General features: G+C 45.7%; 1 protein-coding gene across 1 annotated transcript in view; it reads left to right on the top strand.

Moving 5' to 3' along the window:
• The window catches only part of LOXHD1 (lipoxygenase homology PLAT domains 1), a 197,862-nt gene that overhangs the window by 27,728 nt on the left and 150,938 nt on the right, over positions 1-19,196 (top strand). Inside the window, exons 5-6 of the mRNA XM_052660502.1 lie at positions 12,328-12,426; positions 18,980-19,128. Of these exons, the coding sequence (XP_052516462.1) occupies positions 12,328-12,426; positions 18,980-19,128 (248 nt within the window). The remainder of the gene's footprint in view (positions 1-12,327; positions 12,427-18,979; positions 19,129-19,196) is intronic.

Here is a 19,196-nt window from a genome sequence, read left to right as displayed (position 1 = left end):
GGAGCAGGCAGGCGACCGAGAGGATCGAAGACAGTCTCCCGTTTCCAGTCTGGAGCAAGGACTGGCTTTTCCCCTCCTATACCAAATGGGACGGCAAGTGCAGTGCTGGGAGCCCAAAGCTGCCCAGAGCTGGGGACTAGGGAGAAATGGTGCTGTGTTTGTCTGGCACAATCACTGTTTCCACTCCTGATTATTTCATCAGGTTAGATCATGCTTGTCCTCAGTCATGCCTGACTCCTTGTGACCCTTTTGGACTATAGCCCTTCAGGCTTTTCTGTCCATGGGATTTTGTGGGCCAGAATACTGGAGTGGATTGCCGTTTCCTCCTCCAGGGGATCTTCTCGACCCAAGGATCAAGCCCACATCTCCTGTGTCTCCTGCATTGCAGGCAGATACTTTACCTGCTGAGCCATTGGGAAAGCCCATTTCATCAGGTAACGGGGTTGAAATTTCCAGTAATTATCACACAGCTCCAAGTGCACACCTGGTCTTGGCAAGACAGTGTGGGGCACAGTGCCCAGGGTGCCTCTGAAGAAGGGACGGGACAAAAAAGGGATCATGATTAACGTCTTAGGGGCATATGGTGGTCATGCTGACCTGCAGTGGATTCCAGACCAGCCGGAGAACCACGTGGTGCAGGAGCAAATGCAAGCAGGCTCGGTGACTGATGCAAAACACACCCGTCATGAGAGCTCTGCCAATAAACCCGAGGCCCTAACCTACTCCCAGATGCTAATGGATGCTATCATACAGTAGTCAAATCATTAATGTTGACATACAGCTCTCTGGATCAGAAAGCATACAGGGCTGCGCACCCTGACTTCTCATTCTGGCTCTGCCCTCAGCAGCCATGGGACTTGGGCCAGAGCTCAGTTCCTCTCCTTAGTGGGGGCACTAGGTGGCCTCTTGGGTTTTTTTTTTTTAGGACTGTCGTTGTTTAGCTGCTAACTTGTGTCCGACTCTTTTGCGACCCCATGGACTGTGGCCTACCAGGCTCCTCTGTCCACTGCCATTTCCCAGGCAAGAATACTGGAGTGGGTTGAGACCCCATGGACTGTAGCCTGCCATCTCCTCCTCCGTGGGACCCTCCAGACTCAGGGACTGAATCTGCATCTCCTGCTTGGCAGGTGGATTCATTACCACTGAGTCACCTGGGAAGCGCCTTTCCAGAACTAGAGCAGGGTTTCCCTTCACAACCCAACAGAGACGGACGGCCCAGGGCTAGCCCTCCTGTACGGCAGCAGGAGGAGATGGACTTTTGGCCCCTCCCTTCTGCAGCGGATACTTCTTCCCCATTTCATGTCCCTCCCCTGACCTTCTATTCTGCCCATGCCAGTCTCCCCATTACAAGCTCTATCTCTGGACTTCCACTCTCTGTGGTCAAACCTGGCTTTGCCTCTCTAAGCATGAACAGATGCCTTAAGCTCTGTACCTCTATTTCCTCTTCTGTAAAATGGGGATAAAGTGAATTCCCACTTCAGGAAGTGGTTGAGCTAGTTAATTGGGGGAATGAACATTAAAGGACTTAGGGCAGTGAGAGAGTGAGTGACCAGCTCTTTGCGACCCTATGGACTGTAACTAGCCAAGCTCCTCTGGTCCATGGAATTCTCCAGGCAAGAATACCAGACTGAGTTGCCATTTCCTTCTCCAGCGCAGTGCAGAACATAGAATAAATGCTCAGTCAACGAGGCAAACCTGGTTGTTGCTATTGTTACAAAGCCGTTTCTCTCCCTGAGTCTTCGTCCACGTCTAGGCTTGTTCTGACTCTGAGATGCACAGACTCAAGATTCTGGCCTCTCAAGCTCAGAAAGGACTTTGGAGCCACGAAGTGCCTGAATCCCCTCTAGAATCCTACAGGCTCATCTAGACTGCTGTGTATAGGCTCATGACCTTGACCACAGCCGAAACCTGCAGGGAGAACTGCTCTTCCCAACCCCCTTCCCTCTACCTGACCTTCCCCCTTAACCCAGCTCAAGTGTTACTCAGGGTCCCCTAGCTCTATTTGTTGTGGCTGAGCATGGGAGTCATGGTTCCTTGGAACCCTATGGAGATGATCCTGGGCCTCGGGACTCACAGCCTTGAGGGCTTCCGGGTGGGGAGGGCAGGGCCATCCCTGCAGCCCTCTCCTCCTCTGAACTTCACAGGAGCTTCCCACCCACCCCATCTGCTGCCTCCTAGCTTTGCCGAAAATCATCTCCGGAAAGAGTGGGAAGAAGAAAACTGCTTTGAATGAGGCCCCAGGGAAGAGTCTCAGATAATTTGGGGGCCAAAAAGGACCTTATCTACCCTCCTCCGTATTATAGAGAGGAGAAAGGAAGCCCAGGGAAGCTGAGCCACCTGCTCGTGGTCATAGTATAACTACAGGAGAGCCAGGTCCCTGAGGGCAGGATGCCAGCTCATCTCCTCCAGTGTCATTCAGTGATTCAGTGGGCAGTGGGAATTTATTGGGAATCTTCTCTGCATCAGATCCTGGACTCAGGGTAAATATGTTAGGGCTTTTCTCTAGGAGCTTAGAGTCTAGAGGGAGGAGAGTCAGGCCAGTATATAACCACAGGACAAAGAGATAGAATGGTCTAGAGAGGGGGATGCCTCAGGCCCAAGGAAGCATTGAGGAAGGGGAAACCAGGAGGGTTCATAGAGGAGGTGATGGTGCTCAAGCTGTGACTTCACAGGTGAGAAGAGATTCACCAGGCTTTCAAACAGAACGAGGGCACTTTAGGAGCTGATGGGTCCTAATGGCACAGTGTCTCATTCACAAAGCTGAGGGTAGACCCTCAAATTCACAGCTTCACTGTGGCCTCAGTTTCCCGGGGACCACTGCCAGCCACACTCTCTTTCAACCAAGCAGCCCGAACCTTTGGGGGAATGTATAGAATTGTATATTTGCCCCATGCTTGATTATTTTGATTCTCAAATAGGTGTTTGTAATAACCTTTGTAATTTGGAAACTATACTTTTTGGAGCCGCATCCTGTATTCGTGAACTTGTGAACTTATGATACAGTTATTGCCTGGGCCATGATCCTGGTCTGGCTGTCCATTTCAGCCACCATGGTTTCCTGCTGGGTCCTTGCCGAGAGATCCAAGTGCTTTTTGGATCCTTTTCCATTATAGGTTATTACAAAATATTGAATATCGTTTCCTGTGCTTTATAGTAGGTCTTTGTTTTTCATCTATTATATATATATAGTAGTGTGTTCATCTGTTAATCCCCAATTCCAAATTTATCTCTTCTCCCCTTTCCCCTTTGGTAACCATTTGTTTGTTTTCTGTATCTGTAAGTCCATTTCTGTTTCTTAATTAAGTTTGTTTGTATCATTTTTTCAGATTGTGCATATAAGTGATATCATACGATACTTGTCTTTCTGTCTGACTTCACTTAACATGATAATCTGTAGGTTAATCCATGCTGCTGCAAATGACATTATTTCATTCTTTTTATCTGACTGAGTAATATTTCATTTTAGATATATATACACTACATCTTTATTATCCGTTCATCTGTTGATGGATATTTAGGTTGCTTCTATGTCTTGGCTACTGCAAAGAGTGCTGCTATGAACATTGGGGGGCATGTATCTTTTCAAATTAGAGTTTTCATGTTTTCTGGATATATGCCCAGGAGTGAGATTGCTGGATCATATGGTAACACTATTTTTGGCTTTTTAAAGGAAGCTCCATACTGTTTTTCATAGGGGTATTCCAATTTACCTTACCATCAATAGGGCAAGAGGGTTCCCTTCTCTATACACACTCTCCAGCATCTGTGATTTGTAGACTTTTTTGAGGGGCTTCCCAGGTGGCACTAGTGGTAAAGAATCCACCTGCAGTGCAGGAGCCGAAGGAGATGTGGGTTTGATCCCTGGGATGGGAAGATGCCCTGGAGGAGGACATGGCAGCTTCCTTCAGTATTCTTGCCTGGGGGATCCCATGGACAGAGAAGCCTGGTGGGCTACAGTCCATAGGGTTGCAAGGAGTTGGACCTGACTGAAGTGACTTAGCATGCACACGTGGACTTTTTGATGATGACCATTTTGACTGGAATGAGGTGATACCTCATTGTAGCTCTGATTTGCATTTCTTCAATGATTAGCAATGTTGAGATCTTTCATGTGCCTGCATGTCTTCTTTGGATAAATGTCTGTTTAGGTCTTCTGCTCATTTTTTGATTGAACTCTTTGTGTATATATATATATATATATATATATATATATATATATGGGCTTCCATCGTAGCTCAATCGGTAAAGAATCTGCCTGTAGTGCAGGGGATCCAGGTTCGATTCCTGGGTTGGGAAGACCACCTAGAAAAGGAAATGGCAACCCACTCCAGAGTTCTTGCCTGGATAAGTGCATGGACAGAGGAGCCTGGCTGGCTACAGTCTATGGAGTTGCAAGAGTCGGATACGACTTAGTAACTAAATCATTATATATGTATGTATGTGTGCTTTGTGTGTGTGTGTGTGTATGCATATATAGTGAGCTATATAAGCTGTTTGTATGTTTTGGAAATATATTCCCATTTTGAGGATGAAGGAAACAGAGGCACAAAGAGGTTAAGCAATTTGCTTATAAGCAATGGAGCCAAAAGTGAACCCAGATGGCCTTGAACTTAATCACTGTGTAGGACAGCCTTAGAGACACCTCTGTTAACATTTTAGTGAATTCCGTTTCTATTCTTTTTTTTTGTGCATGAATGTATTAAAGACTATATATTAATGAAAATGGTATTGTATTTTGGTCAAATTTATAACCTTTTTTTCAGTTAATAGCATTGGCTAATATTCTAAATCATTATTTTTAATGGCTGCATGGTATTCCATGAATGGGTGAATACTACAATTCACTCCCAACAATCCCTCATTTTGGATGTTTTTATGTTGTTCACAGTTTCTCATTATTTTAACAGTTCTGTGATAGACATCTTTTTAGGTGGTCTATGAACACAAGGATTTCCTAGCATTAACTAGTTGCTATGCACAGGGATGGATTGTTGGTCCAGGGGGTTGCAGAACGGTAAGTCTTTGACACACATTCCTCACCTCCAGCAGCACCTGAGAAGTGCTGGCTTCCCAGCCCTGTGGGGGATAAACTTTGGGAGTGGAGTGGAATCTGGGTTGGAAAGAGAAGAAATGGAGCAACAGTTGCTGAGTGTGCGGGTAGAAGGGAAGGACCTTTTGCAGACAGCCGGAGAGGGGGGCTGAGTCTGTGGAAGTAGCTCCGTGGGGCTTGGCAATGAGGGAGGTGAGCATTCAGAGCAGTAAACCCTTCTCTACACCGTACTGTTAAAAACACCCCATAGCATTTAGGCTGACATCACAGTTTCTTAGGAAATGTGCAGGTTGTATATTTACTTGGGGAGGGTGAAAAGAGCAGAGTGTTTTTTCTTGATTACCACCCAGGAGTGACTATTAATGACTGAGTGATATTTCAGTGTCGATGTGTAACCAGGCTCAGCTGGGTTCAGCCCATGGCCTGTGTTCCAGCACGTCGGAAGTGCCGACAAAGTGATACAGACCCCAGAAGTTCTGGAGTGCAGGACTGAGGGCTCGGAGATGGGGGCCCTTGGGAGAGAGTCTGGGGCTTAAGCTAGGCTGGGCAGGGTGGGTGGAATGATAGCTAAGAGAGAGCCTTCTTGTCCAGGTCCCTTGAGTCCACATCTGGGCTTTAGTCCTGTCCGACTGTGAAAGCTTGATTAAGTATCTCAGCCTCCTGCTTCTACTGATCACCTCATCAGTGAATGGTGGCAATAGCCACTGTGAGGATTACCAGAGATAATAGGTGTGCTGGCCCACGCTAGGTTCCCAGCAAGCCCTGGAGGCTCTTATTTCTTGATTAGTGGGTGTGTCTGTGAGGGCAGAGAGGTTCAGGGCCCTCTATAGAAAGCAGAGATATTCCAGTCCTGATTAAAGAAGAGGGTGAATCTGGGTGAGAAATTTGGGCCTCTGGACCTGAGGGAAGAAAGAGGAAACTGTTGGATCAGGAATGGGGAAGGAGAACTCGAATCCATGGGCTTGGAAGGCCATCCACTGGTCAGTGGCCGTGACCCAGCGCAGAGCCTTGCTGCCCATCCTCGGGTTCTGTGGACCATGTCCTCCCCCCACCCATGCGGGCTTTAGTAGTTAGGGGTGCTCCCTGGAGAGGGGAGAATGTTATTCCTCGGCTCCCACCCCCAAGGCAGCTTCCCCCAACCCCTGCTATCTCTGGCTCCCACACAGCCCCTGTGAGATTCCACTTCTGTGTCTTGGCATCCTAGCTCTGGGTGAGCGGAAGTGCTGGGTGTCAGGGTGTGAGGCTGGCAGATGCGGTTGGGGGTGGGGTAACATCAAGTCCAATCATCCCCCTTCCAACTCTCCTCCCCTGTCTCACCTGTGAGAGCAAATAAAGCCACGTTCTAATTAGACAGGATCTGGGGGTGGGCAAAAACTCCATTCCCTCAGCTCATCCTCAGCTCATTCATGATTCTCTGCTTCCTGAGAAAGCCTGAACCACGTGAGCTTCTCCGAGGCTCAAACCACGTGGGCGAGGGATGGTCTCTTCCTTGGCAAGCGGGACAGAGGCTTCGTCATGGGGTCTTTTGCTAGGCTTCTGCTGTCGGGCAGATGACGAGCAGCTTCACCCGCTCAGCTGTGCACCCAGCACCAGGATGTGGGGCTTCCGGCCCCCTCAGGGCTGTGCCTCCTCCTCCTGCCGCCCAGGATTGCTCTCGGGAGATGTGTCCCGTCACGGCTGTGTGCTGACTGTTCCAGACGGCACGCTGGGGAGGCTGCGGGGGCGGCTGGCAAACCCGGCGGTGCAGGAGGCAGCTGGGGCCTGCCAGTGCCTGTCTTTTCTGGAAGCCCGCGCACGCAGCTTCCGGCTGGTCTGCAGGGCACATATTTCCTGTTTGGAAGGAGCAGCTTTGTGCCTCTGCCAGGATGGGGTGCAGAGGGGAAAAAAGGGCAAGGGCCAGGTTAGACTTGTGTATCCCCTGGGCAGGCAGCCCAGGGCAGGAAGGTCACAGACGACCCTACGATATGACCTTGAGGCAGCCATCTGTCTTTTAAGCTACAAATAAAATTCTCTGTGCAAGACCCCAGCTCAATGCGGTTGGGCTTTGGGAGGCACCATGGGATCAGCACCTTGATCTGTAGCTATGGTGTATTCTTCAGGTCAATGTTTCAATTAGTCTGTTCTCTCTGAGCTCACGCTGACCTTTGGTGGAAAGAGGCCACTACCTGGTTTCAGGTGTGCAGGCTGTACATGGCTCCAGTGCGACTATGTAAGGAGATCCCTATCAGAACACAGGGACTGTAGATTTATGCATTTATTATGACAGTTGTCCAACAGATGGCAGTGAAGTGTCTTGAGGAAGGGCTCCCTTTATCTCATTTGCACACAGGCACTGTGTGGGCTAATGGTAACCCTGCTGAAAGGTCAGAGAGAAATAGTTCTAGGGAGAATTTTATAACAGATAATATGCCAAACAGGTAAGCCACAAGGCAACTCCAGGGCTGGGGCAGGCCATCTCTAGTCCCCGTTTCTCCCATGCTGCTCAGGAAGAGCGATGAACTCAGCTTGCCAGCTCCTCCTCCAACTTGACCTTCCCCTTTCTTCGCATTTCTGCTCCCTGCTTGTTCACAACCAGGCAGTGAGCTGAAAAGCACATGGCCGAAGTTTGCAGAACTGGACCTGCCATCATCCCCACCTTCAGGAATCCCCAGATTAGACTAGCCCCTCTTCTCAATCGGCCTCAAAGGAATGGCAGCTTCAGCCCAGTCACACAGCACTGTAAGGGGCGGGGAAAACGGAGCACTGTCCATGGTCCTTTTCACTCCCCAACCCGACAGAGAAAGGGCAGTCATTCCCCAACCTTCAAAGCCCTAAGCTGTTTAGCTAGCAGTGAAAGTGAAAGTCAAGTCGCTCAGCCGTGTCTCTTTTCGACTCCATGGACTGTAGCCTGCCAGGCTCCTCCATCCATGGAATTTTCTAGGCAAGACTACTGGAGTGGGCTGCCATTTCCTTCTCCAGGGGATCTTCCCCAGCCAGGGATCGAACCCGAGTCTCCCACATTGCAAGCAGACGCTTTTACTGTCTGAGCCACCAGGGCAGCTAGCGGTGAGGATGCGCTATGATCATCCTGTAAGTAACTGACTCCCCTGCACCACGTAGCACTGCTCCCATTGAGGCCCCGGAGAGCAGAGTGGTCTGCAGCCCTCTGTCCAGAAACACACAGGATAGTGCACAAGACGACATAGAGCAGGGGATGGCCACACCTGGCCTGTCACCTGTCTTTGTGTGGACTGTGAGCGTAGAAAGGCATTTACATATTTGGAGGATTGAGAGGAAATCAAAACAAGAAGAGTATTTCATGACACAGGAAAGTTCTGCAAAGTTCAAATGTCCATGTCCATAAATAAAGTTTCCTTGGAGCGCAGCTGGGCCCATTTGCTTATGACTGTGGGCCGCTGCTTGGTGCTGCAACAGCAGAGCTCAGTAATTGCAACAGAGACCAAGAGGCCTGCAAGGCCGAGAATATTTAATATCAGGCACTCACAGAAAAATGTTGCCAGCCCCTAGTGAAGAGCATGAGAGCCCGTGAAGTATTCTGGATGCAGCCCTGGATTTGGAGATAAGAGATCTGGTTTGAGCCTTGCTAACAACATTTAGCAGCTGTGTGTCCTTGCTCTCTGAGCCTCAGTTTCCTCATCTGTCAGGGGGAATGTCCTCACTACCTGCCCACCTCATGTGGCCCTTGCATGGATCACAAGGACAGGCAAGTGCCTTGTGAATTGCAAGCCCTGTGTGAATGTTTAGTATTATTTGCCCAAGAAGCTGGGTTATTCTGGCCCCTTCTTTCCACCTTTCTTCTCATTCTCTTTCTCCAGGCAGCCTTGCTCCCTTGGCCTCTGGGGCAGGGTTTTTTTTAATTGGCTCTCCCCCTTTCCCCGTGGCTGAAACACCCACCTGTGACCAGAATGGAAAGTCTGTGCTTGTTGAAACTCTGATTGCAGGAAGTTGGGGGGCTCTCATGCGACCACTCAAGAGGAAGCCTTGCTGTACCGTGCTGGCCATTTGCCACCTGTGAGGGGATGAAGCCCTGCTTTTATACTTTTATCACAACTCAGGATGGATGCTGGGCCCTGGGCTTTGCTTGGAAAATGGCTAATCAGATACTATGGGGTTCTGCCTGAAGAAGAAATATGGGGAAAAGAGAACAGTAAAATAAACTTCATTGTCTGTCTATGGGGCCTTTAAAGAATGGATTTAAAAGGCAGCTCTTGGCCCCTCCTCAGTGTGATCAAAGGCCATAGGCTCTCCATTCAGGCAGCACATTGGGGGCCCAGGGCCTTGTCTTGCTGCAGAAAGTCCCACAGAGTTTAGGACAGTCTAGCTTTGTTTCAGAATTGACTTCCCCCTGCATCCTGTTCATCTGGCTTCCTGACCCCTGGGCATTGGCCACTGGTTGCCTCACTTGGAAAGGCCTGGAAGCGTTCTCTGGCCTATTGGTCCCTGACCCTTGGCTTGTCATCCTTGTTCCTTCACTTTGGCCCTGGTTCTCTGCTTCCCTGGGCTTTCCCAGGACTAGCATGTGTGTTCCCTAAGCGCTTGGTGGGCTCCTGATTCCCCAGCCTCGTCTTTGTGGCCCTGGTTGCCTTTCCCACCCTCTGAGATGCCTCCCTGTTCTCCTGGCTCCCCTCCGCAGTCAGCAAGGCTGCCCCTCCTGGTCAAACGTTGTGGACTTGCAGACCGCAGAGGGCCTCAGTGCTCTCACATCCCTCGCCTCTGCCATTTTCTCCAGTGTCCCTGACGTACTCAGTGAGACTCTCATATGTGCCCAGCACTGTGCTGGGGGCTGTGAGATCTCTCCCCACCTATGTGCTTGGTACAGAGTGAGCGGGCAGGTGTCTCTGGGGATGGGAACTCACTTCCCCCAAGGGTATCCCAGTCCTTGTTGAAGAGCCCTAGATACTACAAAACATTTCTTTTGGTGACCTACAATATCCCTCTTTATACTTCATCCCACTAACTCGAATTCTACCCTCTGGAATGACTCAGAATGTCTGTACTCCTTCAACAAACATCCCCCAGTCCCCTCGCCCTTTCTCCTGCGTCACTGTGCCCAGTTCCCTTTGGGGTCGTGTTGCCCCTCTGATGCTCAGCAGAGGCCTTCAGAGCCTCTCTCTGTCCCTATGCCATCTTGATACCACCAGCCCAGCAGAGGGGTCTTGTCTCTTTGTGAGCCCTCACTGCACCTGAGAAAGGACGTGAACCAAAGCCAGTGGTTCTCAAAGGCCCAACCAGCCAGAGGAGGAAAAAACCACCCCTGAGGGAGGCCTCTGGCCCTGGAGGATGACCAAGAGCAGGATCCGCTGAAGACCCACGTGATGAAGGGTCCCTGGAAGGCAGCCATGTTAACAGGCTCCCCAGGGAGCCCAATGTGGCCCAAGTTTCAAGTCACTGAGCCAGGGTTTGCCTGTCTGAACGCTTCTGAAGGCCTGGCTCTGTGTTCCATCTTAGAAATATCTTTGTGGTGAAGCAAGAGGGGGTGGGAATCTGAGAACACCTGTCCTACTGGAGCTTACATCTGGGGATGAGGATTGGAGGGTCTTCTCTCTCTTGGATGGATTTCACCAAGTAGAGACTGAGGAGAAAAAGAGAAGACATTGCTCCCTCTGAGCACAAGGTCCTCAGCCGGTCAAAGGTCAGCCCTCAGGACTATGTGGGTGGGGAGTCCTCCACGGATCCCCTGCAGAATTTGGCACTCTGCCATCTTTAGAGGGTAGCCCTGTGCTACTGGACAGGCCTCAAGATGCGAAGGGAGAAAACTGGTTTTGTTCTCACCTCCACACCTCAGTCTTTTGCCCTGAGCAACTTCACCAGACTTTGAGATTTAGGAAATTCAATTAGCTTTTCAATATACTCAGTGAGACTCTCATATGTGCCCAGCACTGTGCTAGGAACTGTGAGAGAAAACCATATGAGACAAGGAAGTCCTGCTCCCAGTCCTCTTTCAAGTTCTTGAGGAACTTAGAAGTCTCACCTGCAGGAAACAGCAAACAGAACAAGGAGGAGATGAAACTGGGAAACCGTTGACCCCGACTACATGGCAGAGCCGAGGAACATAGGGAGAAAGACCTCTGGGGCCCGAGACACTGAGGAAGGTCTAGGGAGGAGCCAGGCAGAGGGGCCAGGATTTGGACCTCAATTAAATACCTTTTATTGGCGTCATATACTAGGCATGTTCGTGTGTATGTGCTAAGTTGCTTCAGTAATGTCTGACTCTTTGCAACCCTATGGACTGCAGCCTGCCAGGCTCCTCTGTCCATGGGATTTTCCAGGCAAGAACACTGGAGTGGGTTGCTGTGCCCTCCTTCAGGGGATCTTTCAAACCCAGGGATTGAACCCATGTCTCTTATGTCTCCTGCATTGGCAGGTGGGTTCTTTACATTAGTGCCAACTGGGAAACCCATATATTGGGCATAAGACATCTAAAAAAAGATTCTGGAACATAAAAAATAGAAAGCTATGGCAGCAAGGGGAAAGATAAGGAAACGTTGCCTCAGCCCTTAGAATTGTTGGCCCACAAAGAAAATCTAGAGGAATTTCCCTTTTGCAGCGCAGAGCAACTCTTGGCTTTCGTGCCCCACTCTAAGGCAAGATCTGGTTGGGAAGATTTGGGCATGGCTTAACATGTTGTCAAGTTTACATTGAGCACCACCCCCTCTTGAGGCCATGGCCAAAAGTGAAGCATTTTGGGGTTACAGAGAATGGATTTCTGTTCAATAAGTGGAGCAAGATACAGGAAGCAGATACAGGTCTTTAAATGAAGTAATGTCAAAATGTGTATTTGCTGGCTCTTATTGGTTCCTTTGGTCTTTGCATTGGTTATGGCCTTGAGAATTTATATATAAATTTGGTTTTTATTTGCATAATCAGTTTTATCCAACGAATTTTTATAATATGACGTGGTGTAAAGAACAGATTGGCAAAAATAGTGTAGAGGCAGTGGGCCCAGCTGGAGTCATTTCAGTATCCAGGGGAGATATGCTGGTGGGTTGGTTGCATTTGGGTTGATTTATGCATCCCAAGGCAACAAGTTAGTAGATGAAAACAGAAGTCCCCTCTACTTCTGATTTGTGCTCTGCATTCGCAAATCAGCAATGTTCAGCAATGACCTCTTGAAGCCAAGTCAGGTGACTTGAGTCTTGCTCAGTTATTGACAGTAGCGGTGACAATTCATGTGCTGCTGGAAAGAAGGGTGGATGGTGTGGTAGCTACTTTGAGGCCTCTGTTCTTCTCTCCTTAGGACCTGAATGAGCTGACACTTTCTCCATCTTCATTTCCAGGTAACAAGTATGAAGTCAAAGTGTACACTGGTGATGTCATTGGTGCAGGGACTGATGCTGACGTCTTCATCAATATCTTTGGAGAGTATGGAGACACAGGTAGCAGATTTAAATTCTTCTCAAACCATTCCCAGAACATCTTAAGTAGGCTGTTTCCCATTCTCCGGGCAGAGAAAGGCAACTCCAGCCTCCTCTAGGCTCTTCTCTTGAGCCTCTCTCTTCTTCTTGTGATGCGCTTTGTCATGGCCTCCCTCGGGCAGCATGGTGCCCATTGCATCAAGTTCATGTGAATGATGTGCTTTCAGAATAAGCTGTGCTTGGCTTTTGAATTGATTTTAAATCATCCCGCATCCTAGAATACACCAGAGCTCCACATTTCCCGGGGATTCATTCTCACTTGCTCTATTTCCCTAAGCTCCACGCCCATCTTGAATTATATTTGGGGATGTGACTGGGCATGGCCTGACTCACTGCAGTAGTTTGGGGCAGACAAGAATGGGACAGGGGGATAAATTGCTCTTGGCCTCATAGGTGGACCAGGAACTGAGGGCACAGACCCATAGGTGTTGGAAGGAGGTTCAGCCAGTACAACTACTGAGACAGGTGGTTTGCTCCTGCTTCTGCCCATTTAAAGGGATACTGTAGGAGTCAGAAAAGCTTCAGAGACATGAATTTTGGACATAATCTATTAAACAATTTTAAATGCATTGCTGGAATATTAAGAAAAAAAGAGAGGCCTCCTGGTGTCAGAAATGAGAGAATTTAAAACCAAAGTATTAGCTATGAACTAATGCTCTGAATCTTAGAAGAAGGAAACCTTCATGTTCAACAATCTATAGGGTGAATTTCCATACACATTTGGGGTCAGAAAATGATATTTTGGCTCTGTATGAGGCAAAATACACAAAAAAGCCAGGATCCCTAGAAGTTCACAGGAATATCTTCAGTGAAAAAATAGACTAGGAAAAAAAAAATTGCTCCTCAGTAGAGTAAACTTATCTCTGTAAGAACTCTAGATTAAAAAAACAGTTGCTGGGGAATTGATACTTTAGGCTTATATACATATGGGCTTGAGGTGTCATTTTACACTGCACATGTGATTTGGGAACCCTCCCCTTCAGGTACAGAAAATTTGTTCCATGCCAGTGCTTTAGTTGCTAAGTCCTGTCCGACTCTTGCAATCCCATGGACTGTAGACTGTATGTCTTGCATTGGCAGGCAGGCTCTTTACATTGAGCCACATGGGAAGCCCCCTATGACAAATATAGGAAGCAGAAATATAGGAACTGAAAATACAGTTACTAAATACAAACACTTAGAAATTGTTGAATAGATAATTAGTGAACTGTAGAAAAATATAAACAAAATATGCGGATGTGACAGAAACATAAAGGGTTGAAAAATACCAGTAAGAGGTCATGAGATGTGGAGGAGGGAATACGCCCTGGTATGTTGAACAAGCGTTTTGGAAACAGAATAAACAGAACAGGCGAGAGGAAATATTTGAGGAGATAATGGCTGATCACATTTTTTTCAGAATTAAGCAAAGATATGAATCTTCAGATTAAAGTAACAAAAGACATTGACCAGAATAAACAAGAACAGATCTTCATTTAGATACATTGTAGTAACACCAAAGGCCAAGAGAAAGATCTTAGAAGTAACCAGATTTGGTGGCTTATCTTCTGTAGAAACAATTAGATTGATAGCAAATTCTTAGCAGCAGTCTGTAGAGGATATAAGTTCATGGGATATTTTCAATCCTCTGGGAATTACCTGGGTTCCAGTAGTTAGGACTCCATGCCCTTACTGCCGAGGGCCTGGGTTCAATCCCTGGTCAGGGAACTAAGATTCCACAATCTCCCAAGCTGTATGGTGTAGCCAAACCTAGAATTCTATACTCAACTATTCCAGAATGAGGGCAAAATTAATGGATTTCCAAGCAAACAAAGAGAAATAAGTCTTCCCACTCAAAGGCACATGCTTAAACATGAGTTTTTCATTGGCACATGCTTAAACTCCTGAAGAATATACATTAAGAAAAGAAAATTGTACCCAGAAGAAATGTGTGAGATACAAGAAATAAAGGTGAGCCAAACAATGATAATTATGTAACAAATCTAAGGAAGTGTTAACTGTACAAAATGATAATATTAATAACTATTATCAAGATATGAGAAAATATGAACCCTAAACACTAAAACACAGTGATCTTTGAGAAAGAAAAGATATAATAAGAATTAAGACATAACTTGGTTGCAGTCCATTTGCTGACCCCAGGGAATAATTAACTTTAGACTTTGATACATCAAGTATGCAGATTAAAATTGTAAAAGTAAGCACCCCAAAGAGAAATGCATACGTTCTAAACCAGGAGAGGAAATGAAAGGGGATAAAGACTCAATCAATCCAATAGAAGTCAGGAAACGAAGAAAGGAAAAGCATGCCAATAGCAAAAAGTAAGATAAATGTGTAAATAATACAATAAATAGAAATAAGCTAATTCATCCACCTAAGAATAAATGTTCTCATATTAAATTAAAAGAAATAAAATCCAGCTTAAATATATGATACATAAATTTCGGAGAATATGTAAAATGAAATTAAGTATACCAGGAACATATTGTCTACAGGAAAGAAGCTGGTGTAGCTATATTAATATCCATCAAATTAAACTTTCAGACAAAATGCTTCATTAGAAATAAGTACCAGAATGACAAAAAGAGCAATTAACCTGGAAGACAGGATAATTCTGAACTTGTATAGATTTAGCAACACATTTTCAATACATGTGAAACAAAAAGTAATAGAATTCTTGGAGAAACTTGACAAGTACATAATCATAGTGGGAGATTTTAATACAACACCCTCAGTAATTGATAAGTCAAATAGATAAAAATTTAGTATGGTTGCAGATTTTAACAATGGTTAATAACCTTGGTCTAATAGAAGTATGTAGATTCCTAAATCCAGTGGAGAGAATACACATTCTTTTCAATGACATAATAACAAATGCAAATGAATCAATAACATAGAGACAATATTCTCTGATCATAAATCAATAAAATTAGAAGAAACTCCAACCTTTTACCCCATTTAGAAAAAAATTTAATTTTCAAAAAAATGAATGATCATCTATAAAATCCAGGAGAATTGAAAAAATCACTAGAACCATGAGAAGGTTTAATAAAGGTGCTGGATATGATTAATACAAAAATATTAATAAAACAGTAAACAAACATATTATTTAAAAATATATGATTTATACTAGCATTTGGCATCTGAAAAACTCTGGAAAAAATAAAAATTTCTACTTAAGAACATGCAAGAATACCTAAAAAATGGAAAAATATATTATGCTCGTGGATGAGAAAAGACTTAAACTCAGTAATGTCCAAATTTCTCGTTATTCTATAAATGCAATGCAGTTTTAGTCAAATTCCCAAAAGGCAATATTCCACAGCTTAAGCTGCTATTAAATTCATGTCCACATAGGGCTAAGTATTACCAGGACAATTTTGAATAATGAAAATAATATTGACAATATTAATAATATGAGGATATTTACCCTCCAAATGCTAAAATATTCAAAGCCCCCAAAACCACAACAGAGTGATATGTATAGAAAGATAAACAAATAAACCAGTAGAATAAAGAGTCTAGAAATACACAGAGAGGGGCACTATAAATCTGAGCAGGAAGGATGAACAATTCAATTGCTGGTGTTAAAACAGTTGTCTAACCATGTGAGAAAAGATAAAAGTCAATCTTTTTACCTTTCACCACACACACAAATAAGTTCCAGATGGGCTAGAGATTTAAATGTGAAAAAGCAAACTATGACTTTTTAGAAGAAACTTTAAGAGCGTGTCTTTTAAAAATCTCAGTTTAGGATAGAGTTTCTTAAACAATTCACTAAGAGCACAAACAACAAAGGGAAATATTGATAAAGTCCATTAAAACAAGAAAAAGTCTGTATGAAAAAAGGAAAGACAAAGACAAAGACAAGGAAAGACCATAGACAAAGGAAAGACAATAGAAAAATATAATGAAGTATATGAACAGAAAAACCATGCACAAGCAAAGCCTGAATGGCCAATATTATATGAACCAATCTCAAAATATATGTATATATATGAACATCTTTCAGTCTTTTCAAATAGTCAAAGGAATGTAAATTAAAACCATAATAAGACACCATTGTACACACATGAAACAGAAGTTTAAATATATGTGTTAACAATGATTATGGGGAATGGGAACCCTCAAAGGCTGCTGGTGATAATTGATGTAGTACAACCATCTCTGAAGGTGATTTTGTAATTGCTAATACGCTGAAGATGAGCACATCTCAATATCCAGAAACTGTAGGTGTCCAGTCAGATCAGTTCTTAAAATGCACGGCAGAAGGTCAGTACTAGAGAGTCCATTTCAGTGCTGTTTACAATAGCAATCAAATAGAAACAACCCAAATGTGAAAGAATGAACACATAACCGTGTTTTCTTCATTTGGTGACTGTTATACAGCAGTTGGATGAATTTGGTTACTAGCATCAACAGAATAATCTCAAAGGAGTGATATTAACTTAAGAAAAGTAAGTTGCACAAGGGTGTGTGATGATAGGATGATGGTAACACGAGCAACAGTAGGAATCCCAGCCCCTAACATGGCACCTGCCTACCACTCTCTGGGCACTGCCCTAAGGGCTTTGCACACATTCATTCAGTTAATCCTTGAAACAGCTCCTATGAGGTGGAGTCCCTATCATTCCCACAGTACAGACAAGGAACTTAAGACAGAACGATGTTCACTATGATGTTATTTATGTAAAATTCTAAAACATGCAAAAATAGTATATGTTCTTACAAAAATTCACAAAAATAATGGATGCCAGTTGATGATACTGTTTGCTTCTGGCAGGGTGTGGCAGGTGAAGGGAGGGACTATGAGGCTTTAGACCTACCTGTTATATTTAATTTCCTTTAAAAAAGAGAAAGGCCTAAGTTAATTAAACAAAATGTTAATATCTGTTATACCTCTTATGGGCTTCCCTGGTGGTTCAGAGGTTAAAGTGTCTGCCTGCAATGAAGGAGACCTGGGTTCGATCCCTGGGTCAGGAAGATCCCCTGGAGAAGGAAACGGCAACCCACTCCAGTATTCTTGCCTGGAGAATCCCATGGATGGAGGAGCCTGGTGAGCTACAGTCCATGGGGTCACAAAGAGTCGGACATGACTGAGTGAGTTCACTTTCACATCTCTTATATCTGAATGGGGGGTACATGGATGTCTAATATTTTCTATATGTATGAGTTGTGGCAATCTAAAATTTAGAAAAATTTAAGGAGTCAACTTTTAGAAAAGAAAGAAAACAGGATGGATAAGCAAAACTCTGGTGCTTAGATGGGCTGGTAAAGGTTAACATGACTGGTAGACTTGGGAAAGCTAGAAGGAACACGTTGGCTCAAGCCCTAACTATGTGCTTAATACCTGTGTGACTTTTGGCGAGTTGTTTCACTTCTCCAAGTCTCAGTTTCATCAGCTGCAAGACAAAGTTAATAACACTTCCCTCTTAGATTGTGACAAGGGAATAAGTGAGGGGGGAAAAAATGTTAATCATGCAGCAGAGTCTGGTGATAGTTATCACAGCCGTTTTCCAGAGGAGGCAAGCCTAAGGCAGCCTGCCGGCTGATGTCAGGGTCCCAGCCACAGCCTGTAGACCAATGACCATGGTTGCGCTCCTTGTTCAGGAAAGGCAGCTTTTCCTTGTTCAGGTAAAGCAAGGCAGGGCCTCAGGTCCAGGGACTGGGGTGCAAGTGGGTTTGCTAGGGTGGGGACCCTGGGCTAAGGCAGAACTCAAACCCAGTTATGGGTCCTGGGCACAGGCCACACACAAGGTGAGCCTCGGCCTTGACTGGCAGCTGGAGGGATTTAAGAAGCCTATAAGTCAAGGCTACGGTATTTCCTGTGGTCATATTTGGATGTGAGAGTTGGACTGTGAAGAAGGCTGAGAGCCGAAGAATTGATGCTTTTGAACTGTGGTGTTGGAGAAGACTCTTGAGAGTCCCTTGGACTGCAAGGAGATCCAACCTGTCCATTCTGAAGGAGATCAGCCCTGGGATTTGGAAGGAATGATGCTAAAGCTGAAACTCCAGTACTTTGGCCACCTCATGCGAAGAGTTGACTCATTGGAAAAGACTCTGATGCTGGGAGGGATTGGGGGCAGGAGGAGAAGGGGATGACAGAGGATGAGATGGCTGGATGGCATCACAGACTCGATGGATGTGAGTCTGAGTGAACTCCGGGAGTTGGTGATGGACAGGGAGGCCTGGCGTGCTGTGATTCATGGGGTAGCAAAGAGTCGGATACGACTGAGTGACTGAACTGAACTGAACTGAACTGATAGGTCTTGGGGTGAAGTTACCCTTTTAAAAAAATTAATAAACTCTATTCTTTAGAGTAGTTTTAGGTTCACAGCCAAATCGAGTGGAAGTACAGAGTGTCCACATACCGCCTGTCCCCACCCACAGCCTCCCACGTGGTGACTTTTGAGACCATTCTGCAGTGGGCGGCCCATTAAAGTTTGGAGCCGGTTCTCTCTCCTCCTCTGGTCTCCTTTGTATGAATAACTGTCTTGTGTGTCTGTGCATACAGGTGAGCGTAGGCTGGAAAATGAAAAGGACAACTTTGAAAAGGGGGCTGAAGACAAGTTCATGTTGGATGCCCCCGACCTAGGGCAGCTCATGAAGATCAATGTTGGCCACAACAACAAGGGGGCGTCTGCGGGCTGGTTCCTGTCCAAGGTGGGTTCAGCTGCCTGTCTGTGGTCCCTTGGCCTGGGAAGGGGGAGTTCTGGCTCCTCAGAGGTTGT

Source organism: Budorcas taxicolor, chromosome 22 (assembly GCF_023091745.1).
Source record: "Budorcas taxicolor isolate Tak-1 chromosome 22, Takin1.1, whole genome shotgun sequence".
Taxonomy (NCBI): Eukaryota; Metazoa; Chordata; class Mammalia; order Artiodactyla; family Bovidae; genus Budorcas; species Budorcas taxicolor.
The sequence above is the reverse complement of the archived record's forward strand: the minus strand, read 5'-3'. Positions and strand labels throughout refer to the sequence as shown.